Source organism: Leptinotarsa decemlineata, unplaced genomic scaffold (assembly GCF_025532065.1).
Source record: "Leptinotarsa decemlineata unplaced genomic scaffold, Ldec_3_MD MMD2_P_RNA_scaffold_12, whole genome shotgun sequence".
Classification (NCBI taxonomy): Eukaryota; Metazoa; Arthropoda; class Insecta; order Coleoptera; family Chrysomelidae; genus Leptinotarsa; species Leptinotarsa decemlineata.
This window is the reverse complement of record NW_027412526.1, coordinates 10,658,501-10,668,638: the sequence shown is the minus strand read 5'-3', so window position 1 is coordinate 10,668,638 and position 10,138 is coordinate 10,658,501. Positions and strand designations below refer to the sequence as shown.

General features: G+C 37.8%; 1 protein-coding gene across 2 annotated transcripts in view; it reads right to left on the bottom strand.

Moving 5' to 3' along the window:
• Positions 1-7,269: 7,269 nt before the first annotated feature.
• Positions 7,270-10,138, bottom strand: part of LOC111514857 (uncharacterized) — a 47,529-nt gene continuing 44,660 nt past the window's right edge. For both annotated transcript variants that reach the window (XM_074173988.1, XM_074173992.1), the window contains exon 4: positions 7,270-8,178. In XM_074173988.1, coding sequence (XP_074030089.1) covers positions 7,612-8,178 — 567 coding nt within the window. In that variant the 3' untranslated portion in view covers positions 7,270-7,611. The remainder of the gene's footprint in view (positions 8,179-10,138) is intronic.

Here is a 10,138-nt window from a genome sequence, read left to right as displayed (position 1 = left end):
CATATTTTTTTCACAACTCAATTCAATTTATTTCATATCTGCATATGTATACTATTAACGGGCTCGAATGACATGGAAAATCAAATATTTTGGAAGTTATTGAAAATATTATTCTGTTAGTCACAACATTAACATCATAGCTGCATTAGGTATTGGTATTGTACATTATTCTTTTTATAATTTCAAAGAAAATCAAGAGTTTTCATAGTTTTATCGTCAGATACTCCGTAGAAATCATTTCAAGCAATTATTCTTGCTTGCTTTTTATTATTTACATTCCCAATTTCTTCAAAGTATTGGATACATTTCTCATGCACACATTTGCAGATGACACAAGCCTCTACTACAGTGATCATATAGAAAATTTTATTTCAAATTGATACGCAATGAACTAGTTAACATTTCCAGTAAACATTTTTTCATTAACAACTTCGGAAAGAAACAAGTTTCTTTAATTCACTATTTTTAAACGCCGGATCTGTCTCTCATACAATGTAAAATTTTGACTAGATCGAGAGTGTTTATATGAACACAATTCATCAGCGTGTTTTGAAAAGATGCACAGTTAGATATATTTGTCACGTAGCTGAAAACCGCTCAGGATGTAGATATGGCCCCATCAATATCTCAGCCTTCAAATCGTGAGTTTTGTCAATTCAGCGGAATAGGTTTTCTGGTGACCTTCGTCGCACGTGAGCGACTGTTACAAAGAACGGTTTGAGAAACGGGGGGGAAGAGGAATCCGTGACTTCTTCCTGGCTTTTTGAAAGGCAGAAAAGACAGAAGGTTTGAAGGAGTCTTGCTAGGAGTCTTGGACACGAGAGCCCGTGAAGGCGGGTTCTGAGGTGTGATCCCTCAGCCTTCGAGGCTGAGGATAGTGGCCTGAATAGAAAAGTTATTTTGTTTCTAAGCGCGGGGGTGCTAAATTTAAATTTAGGTACAGGAAAGTAGAAAATAAAAGTGTTAGTGCTGAAGACACATCGGGTAAACAAAACCTACGGTTGTCCATGAACCACCAAAGAGGCGTTATGTAAGTGTTTTTTATATACTAACCAGTTGATATTGAGAGAGAGAGTTCACATATTATTTTGTCCGAGTTCACTTCCTATTTGTAAATAGGTTATATATTGTTGTGTTCCTAGTGTGGATTGTTTAGCTGGAGTTCAGATTACAATTAAAATAGAAAGCATATTTGAGGTTATACACCGCTCTCTCTAAAGTAAAAGTAAAACTGAAAGTATTTTGTACTGAAATGGTGTAGTTGTAGTTGTTTGAGAGGTTAAATTAATAGTGAATAGCACAGTCAAATTTACGGCATTCTCTTCATTATATTTTCTTCAATTTTAAAGAATTTAACAATTTTTTTTTTATGATTTTACAGGTTATTTTTTGTTTTCAGTCCATGGAGTCGCTGTTTTACTCATTATACTTTATATTTGAAACCTTGGACTTTCATTTTCTCTTGGACTGAGGAAAATATCATCCTCGTAGAGTAAGATAAAGTTGAAAAAGAAAAAAATAAAGATCTCTTCGTGCAGGAGACCGAATTCAAGCCTCTTTCGGAATTGCCTGATATCCAGAATTTGATGTGGAGGAATCCGCCTAGTGGGATTTCACAAGGATTTGTTGATTGAGGAATCTAATTTCACAATTTAGACCATCATGTTTTAATGTTTTATAGTTAATACAAAGGTTTCACATATTTAATACATAGATCCACATGAGTAAGCCCGGATTTAGGAGAGGGCAGGCGAGGCTACTGCCTCGGAGCCTCCACAATAAAGATGAAAAATATCCAAATTTTGACGGTCATCAACTTTTAAGTTTTTCTCCCAAATATTTTTTTGTATTTTAACCAAGAATACTGGCACGAACATAACAATATTGCTATCGATATATCAGAAAGCCCAAATTGCAAATTTCCATTTACTATCAATTTTCTATTTGATCGAGCATTTCAATGGCAATATTTTTTATTGTGTCATTTGTAAGTTGTACCCATGAGTAAATGAGGAATGAAAAAAGTGAAAAAAAAATCCGAAAAACGGTTGACCTTGCAGGTCATTAACAACTTCTCGCTTCTTCGAGCTCAAAATTTAAAACTTTTTAAGTGGCCCCCATTACTTCGTTGCCCCAGGGCCTTCAGACTTACAAATCAGGCCCTGCACTGAGTCTTGTTCAAGCTGTTTTCTTTTGAGAGCTGCCCAATTCAAATGTTTTTTTCCTGAACTCATTTTATTGGATTCAATGCACACATAGATTAAACACACTTATGTAATTTCAACGTGTGAGATTTAAGAAACTGAATAATATATTCGTTTTATCTAATCATCATACAAAAAGAACAAAACGTCACTGTTCCCTGTACAGGGTGTTTATTAAACATGTGACAAAAATTCAAGGGATTATTCCTTGGACTATTTTAAGGATATTTTGTCCTTTGATGATTTTTGATAGGGCGCTTTGTTTCGAAGATACAGAGCAAAAAAAATTCGACAATAACAATTTATTACCAGAAATTACATGTAATGTTTTTTAATCTACAAGAATTCTTTAAAATAACTACCCCTCGCTGGGATGTAAGGATCCAATCTCCTCCTCATCGACACCCGAACTCTTTCAAAAACACCAGGATCGTTTCTGATTGCATTACACCCGATTTCTCAAATCTTCCACATCTTCCATCTTCCCATATCTTCGAAACAAAGCTTCCTATCAAAAATCATCAAAGAACAAAATATCCTTAAAATAGTCCAAGGAATAGTCCCTTGATATGTTTAATAAACACCCTGTATTTCTGATATTGACTGGCTGAAAATGTGCAACAGACGTGAGCATCACTTTTTAAACTTTGTATATAGTATAACAATTTGAAGAATTTACTGTTCTAAACAAATTAATTTCCAACAATATTTCACTATCACAAACTAATTTATTTACATCATTCAGCAACTAACGCTTAATTTATTTCCACTATTTGAATTCCTTGTTTAACCGCTCGATTCACTTTCTGAACTCAACTGCCCTCTTGGGACGAGAAGCCGTCCTTATATATCTGTAACGATCGTTCTAGAATTCTGTAGTCTTTTCGGTACTCAACTAGAGTTTAACCGTGGTTGCCGACAGCATTCCTTTTGCGGTGATGTCATGTGTTTGTTTGCTGGCCGACATATCGGTCAGGGGCGGCTTCAGTTTCGTTACAATAGACTCCAAGATAATAAAACTTCCGAATATGCCATTAATAAACTCATAGATATCGATAAACCTCATAGATGACCGACAACTTTTTCTAACCAATATTCTTACAATCCCGAAACATTCTTTAATATTATAAGAACGCTCAGTTTCTCACTTCTCACCAGGCAACAACTCTGTTCAATACCTACCTTTATATTCAGTGAACCGTCCAAAACGCTGATATCTGAATAAAGTTTTCATTTTCCTGTATTTTGATTCACATTTCATAGTATTTGATAAGATTATTGTCAAACACTCTTGTCAATTGTTTGTTCTTGGTTGAGTGAATGAATACCCTCATCATCTTTTACCGAAGCTGACCAGGCCGTATATCGCCTGCATTCGGGAGGGCACATCACTATTATCAACCAATAATCACTCCCCACACTTCAGGGAAAGTGATCAATGAGTTAGAGAATCATGTGCCTAAGCAGAAGCAATGATCCAAGAATAACAGCCAGAGATTCAAGAGTAGAGAGAGCATCATTCTACCAAAGGTTCTGATAATCAGAACAATCACCTTAACGAGTAGAGTCGGCGGTGTTCAAAGAGGAAATCTCGACATTTCCTTAGGTTTTCCCCTTTTTATCGGAAGACATCAGCCTCACCAGGAACTGAAAACCCCACATGAAATACCTCTTGCTATGATGGTCGGGAAAAAATACATCAGGCTTTAGCCTTTATGACCCTAAGGGTGGGGAACGAATACTTTCAACGAATTCGGAACTTTTCATTCTCCACAATGAATTCAATACCCCTCAGAGTCTAGGGCAATACCTTCAAAGTTCCGTAGATGGTAATTAAGCACTTTTGGGGTCGTGTTATGTAAATGGATATAGGCAGTACTGCTGCATATGCTAAACATGCTGACAGCATGTGCACCAGGGTTTCAGGGTCCTTCCTGCAAGCCCTGCATCTGGTATCAGGTACCCATCACGCGACTGCGGTAGATTGAGGTGATGAAGACACTATCCTGGACATGGTGAAACACTCAGTTTTCGAATTCAGCCCACTCGATCTGAGAAAAGCAAAGACCAGGAGGGTGCTTCGACAAGCCAGAGTATTCAATATTGTGAAAAGAGACCCCATGCATCTGCTTATTCTTGTGTTACCAATGGAGTGAAGGGGTCTCTGCGGTTTTTATGTGGGTTTTTTGCTGAACGGGTTCCAACTTGATGGTAGTTCACCTCGTATAGTGTCAAAAACCGAACCAACTTCGTATGCCGCTCGGACAGCTGTCCTGAAGAGAAATACTCCAATTCTTTTTTATTAGTCAATGGGCTATGCTTGAAGACTGGCAATAAACAACTCTAAAGCAAATGGAACTTCAAACGTTCAAGCCAGTCTCTATATACCTACACAGTAGGTTTAATGGACTGACGCCTATCAGAAAACAACTACTCCCCTGGCTAATACCACGAAGGGCGTTGGATTATATCAGACAGGCGTCAGTGCAGGAATCTTCACAGAAAATGTCCTGCATATGCAATTGGCAATACAACTGAAAGAGTCGACCTTCAATTATGGAACGGGCACACTTGCAGACCGGTTTCGGGCTTATTAGCCACTCATCAGTGCAAGATAGTGACCATCATCGACCTAAAGTCAATGATATTCCACAATTGAAAATCGGAATTCTTTCAGAGTATTTCATTCCTCTTCCGAAGTTGGAGTGAACATCATTATTTAGAGGAATCGGGCAAATTACGGATGTGCAGTTGGTTAGTTCCTCGTCCACTAGATGGAGTGACATTTTTGATGTTCGCTCCAACTTCGGAAGAGGAATGAAATACTCTGAAAGAATTCCGATTTTCAATTGTGGAATATCATTGACTTTAGGTCGATGATGGTCACTATCTTGCACTGATGAGTGGCTAATAAGCCCGAAACCGGTCTGCAAGTGTGCCCGTTCCATAATTGAAGGTCGACTCTTTCAGTTGTATTGCCAGTTGCATATGCAGGACATTTTCTGTGAAGATTCCTGCACTGACGCCTGTCTGATATAATCCAACGCCCTTCGTGGTATTAGCCAGGGGAGTAGTTGTTTTCTGATAGGCGTCAGTCCATTAAACCTACTGTGTAGGTATATAGAGACTGGCTTGAACGTTTGAAGTTCCATTTGCTTTAGAGAAATACTCCAATGGCTGCTTTCTCATGGTAGCGAACCACGCTACGAAGAGGATCCAAACTCCTTATGACTCCACCCAGTACAATTCTGGTATGTAGACACTCCAAACTCAAAAAGTTCGCGGCCTGTTGACGGGGGAAGTACAACCGTGGAACGGACGATTTGGAAAGCAATCTCCTATAATGATACTCATTTCTCGAGTCTTTACGTCGAGTCGATACTGCTCCTTCCGAGTCCACTTCACTACTCTAAACATGTGGAGTAGGATTGAAACGGCAAGAATATTAGTAGCATCTAGATGGGGCCGGATAATTCCGTCTACAAGCTCTGCACATCAACTTCGTAATTCCTGCATCGTCTTCTTTTGAGATGGGCCGTTGCTTTTTTGTCTATCCCGAATTTCAGACCAACAGCATACGTGTACTCTTCCACTACCCTAGAGGAGTAGTAGGGATCCTTTTCTCCAGAGGCATAAAGTGACTTCTAGCCTCAGGTTTCCTAGGTTGCTACAGATACACCCTCGAGTATTTCTGAGCGCAACGAATTATGATTATTAACATTATTATGTTTCTATTAATGAAGATTCTTAAAGAGATGAATCACTGAGAATATCGTCTTTATTCGAAACGAATTCAGGTGAATTCTAATTAGCTGATTGTAATTTGTGGATGAGTCCTGATAATATTCTTTTTCTATTTTTACTGGAATTAAATCCGGTTAACACATCAAAAACATATACATTCAGCAATATATTACTACCAGCTTTATGGTATGTTTGTTTGTTATCATGAACAACTTGACATAAAACTCTCATTGCTAAAAAAGTGGCGTATGTACATTCCCATATGTTACTGTATAAAATTCATAATGATTCTTTTCTTGTTATCCAACACTTTGCCGAAAAATTGATGACTGAAATGTATCATCTTCGTCTAAGACAGCTTTTCAAAGTATGCTGATTCCTTCAAAACAGAATGATGGGATAAATAATATTTCTGAGTTTGATCATTATCATTTGAAATGACAATTTGAATCATACTAACGGTCAGATGCAAGAAAAATAGATTACTCAACACGGAAATAAGAATAAAAATAATTTTCATTCAACACACCTTAAGAACAGTCGAATACTGTGAACAGAATTGAAAAATATTGAATAAGTTCTTTAGGAAATGTCATGAAAAAATATATTTTTGTGTGTATTTCATATAAAGTCAATTTTCTTCAGTTATTATCGAATGTAAATCATTTTTCATTCATTACTTGTCACAATATGGTTGTCTTCTCACTGATATGAATTGAGAAAAATAGAAGACCCAGTGAAGAACCCCGAGGGACGCCACAATCAATTGAAGGTTGAGATGTCAAAAATTTCATGGTTCATTGACATCATAATGATGAAGTTGGAGACACATATATTTTTCTAGCTGATCCAAATCAATAAATCAGAAAGGTCACAAAATACAAGCACCGTGGCCCATAGAAAAATCTGTATACAAAAATTAAGTAATGTTAATATTCAATTCTGCACAACTGGGAGTAGCTGATTACTAAACAAATTTGGATGAATAGAGAATTGTGACATCTGTATCAAAATATGTGTTAAGATGCATAAAATTCCTGGTGTTTTTGTCTATTTGCTTTCATTTTGTCAAAAACTCTCGACGCGGTAAATGAGATTGACCCAACTTTGTACACATGTACTCAGTACTTCTTTAAAAAAAATGCTGAAATTTATTGGATTTCTCTTTTGTTTCTGTATCAAAAGTGTCGTAGGGCGAGAAGATTTGACAAAATATTTCACATGGAGAAGGGGGAAAATGTATTTGAAGTTTATTTTCGACTTGAGGTATTTTCAGCAACATAACCTGGTTGACTTAAAACTAGTAATCAATAAATTTCAATAAAAGCTAACTCTTCTCTTTATTGATAACCTCCAAACTCACCTATTCGGTTCAAAATACGTGTACAAAATAGTTTCACAATAATAATTCGAATTGTTTGCATACATCTTGATGATTTCCAATGTGAAATAAATCAAAAACGACCAATGGCCTTCAGTATATTTTTAATAAATGCATTCCTTTCCTGCAAATGCGTATTTTAATAAGTACTACTGAAACACATACTATTATGCGATAATTTGGGACAAACTGAATCAAATTTCATGCAGGATTCTCTTCTGGTGAAGCCCTATAAGAAAACGTCAACAGAGACTTAACCTACTCAGTATAAAAAGTAAAAACTTAGAAATGTTCGGAACGTTGTTCTTTTCTAGCGCTAGCTCTCTCAGCTTTAGCTTGGGACAACTCGAACTCTGCGGACTCTTGCTCTGTTTCCGCAACTAAAGCTCTCAATCTAGCAACCCTGGCTTCCCTAGCGGCTTGTTTCTCTGCCATGGCCGCCATCTCGTCTTCAATGTCGCTCAATCTTTCCCTGGATTGTTTAGCTCTCAGAGCTGCTCCGCTTTCGGATCTGATGTACGAAGAATCATCTGCAACTTTAGATCTGACACTCCTCACTTCTTCCCTCCTCGATCTGACGGACGAAACGTTGTTTTCCAGCGGCGTCCATTTTGTTAAATCGTCTGCTTCGGGTTCGAAAGTCACTTTCAAAGCTCTGCGTTTCATGGCGGTGTCGTCTTCCAACATTCTCCTAGCAGAATTTTCATTTATTCCGACACTATCTAGGATTTTCTCGGATCTCCCCAGGAGGCGGTTGGTTTTGAGATTGTTCGATGTTGATTCTAGATCGACATCGTCGATAATTGAGACCTTCTTTTTGGCTCTGAGATGGCGGATGGAAGCGGCAGTCTAAAATAAAGAGCGTTAATATAGGTACTTGTAAAATAATGTTGGTATTGATGCTGGTTAATATTCATGTGAACATTTTATTCTGTGGCAGAACTAGCGTTATTTCTTCCAAGCAGTACAAAATGTGAGTTATTTCTAAAACAAGCTAAGCCACCTAGAAGATGTTAAAATAAATTTATTGGTATATTAATTATTTTCAATTGTCAGTAATCAATCTACTTTTTATTTTATTATACGATTATCAAAACGGTGGAAAAATGGAAGGGGACTTGATAATCCTACAATGAACAAAAATGGAAGCACACGGTTGCAAATAATCAACTGTAACTATCGACCTTGCATAAATGTGAATATTATTAAAATATCGATACATATTATTAGTTACTACTTGGGTGGTCCCAGAAGTACCTGGCCTAATCTGGAGATGGCAGTAGATGTTCAAAAAAATATCACGATATCAGAAAGTACACAATCTATAAAGCATATGTTTTAAGTTTGAAGACGCTGCGTTATTCAGTATTTGTTTTACAGCCATCAATAGCGAACGGTTTCGGTGAATTTGTGAAAGGAGAGAAAATTGTTTATCGTTATTTGGTATAATACTTCTATTTTTTTAAGGACAAAACACAAGCAATACAGGAAAATCCTCAGAGCGGTTCTCTTAGAGCGGTGCTTATGCGAAAGTATTTGGTAAAACGTTCTCTGAACGTTTATTCCACATAAACGTAGTTCTCCAAATAAAAGAGTTCTTGAACAGACGAGTTCGAGATCCGCAGAGATTTGAAGCTGTTAACCATACAGCAGTCCATTCAGTTGAGGAATCAGAGAGTTTTCGAGTCAGCGGAAACTCATGATAACCCATTAGTTAGGGAAGCTGTAGATTACACTATAGACGACCCCCCTCGATTCAGAAGGCCCGTCGCTCGGTTGAGTGAAGGCCCCACGACGTCTGTTAAAATGAACAGTTTGTTCATCAACACCCCAGTCAGGAAGAGGTACACAAGGCCAGAGCGGCATAGATGTCATTGACCTTTATGCCGTTACCAAAAACACTTTAAGTTATGAACCACTCGTCCTCCTGACGAGAAACAGTCGAAAGGGTACGGGAGGAGATTTTCAACCTGAACAAAATCAAGATGGATTTCGTGGAGTTCGAGATGTACTGATATGTACCGCTCTTGTTGGAATCAAATGTGCCAAGTCACTTGAACACTTCCTGTGAAAGTATCTATAGAAGAAAGACAAATCTCCAACCTTTCTTCAATATTCCAGACCATGAAGGTTGCAGGTGATGTTCGCGTGTCCAATCAGGCGAATGGCTCTTTCCTGGATGGAATCCAGCACCTTCAGGATATGTATGTGACCGGAGCTCCATACATGAGAACAATACTTCAAAGAAGATCTGATCTAAGCATTATGAAGCATCAAAAGTTGCTGAGGTGTGTACAGTTTTCTATTTCGAAACTGTTTCAAGCCTTTGAGAATCAGCTTTTGCAATTCCAGCGACACGATTGTGCCAAGACATATTGGTGTCCATTTCAACCCCCAACAAAGTTATCGAAGCAGAAAGCGGAATTGTCTGACCTGACATTTTTATATCCGGTTCGAAGATATTCATCTTTTTGGAGAAAACCGATGCCTGGGTTTTGGAAGCATTGAATTGAACCTGGTTACTTTTATCCCAAGATATGCAACCTCCTGCTTCTGGTGAAAATGTCCATCCGCAGCCGATGTCTTGGAATCCTAATGGAATGACGAGATAAGTGTGCTGCCATCATTTGGAAAACGTTTCACACAAAACCAGTTCTCCAGATGAACGAGTTCTTAAAAGTATCAAAAGTAGCTGAGGTGTGTACAGATTTCTGGTTCAGAACAGTGTTCCAAACTTTTGAGAAGCAGCCTTTGCTGCTTGTGTGAAGACATGATTGTGTGAAGACATATTGGTATCCATTTTCCCCCA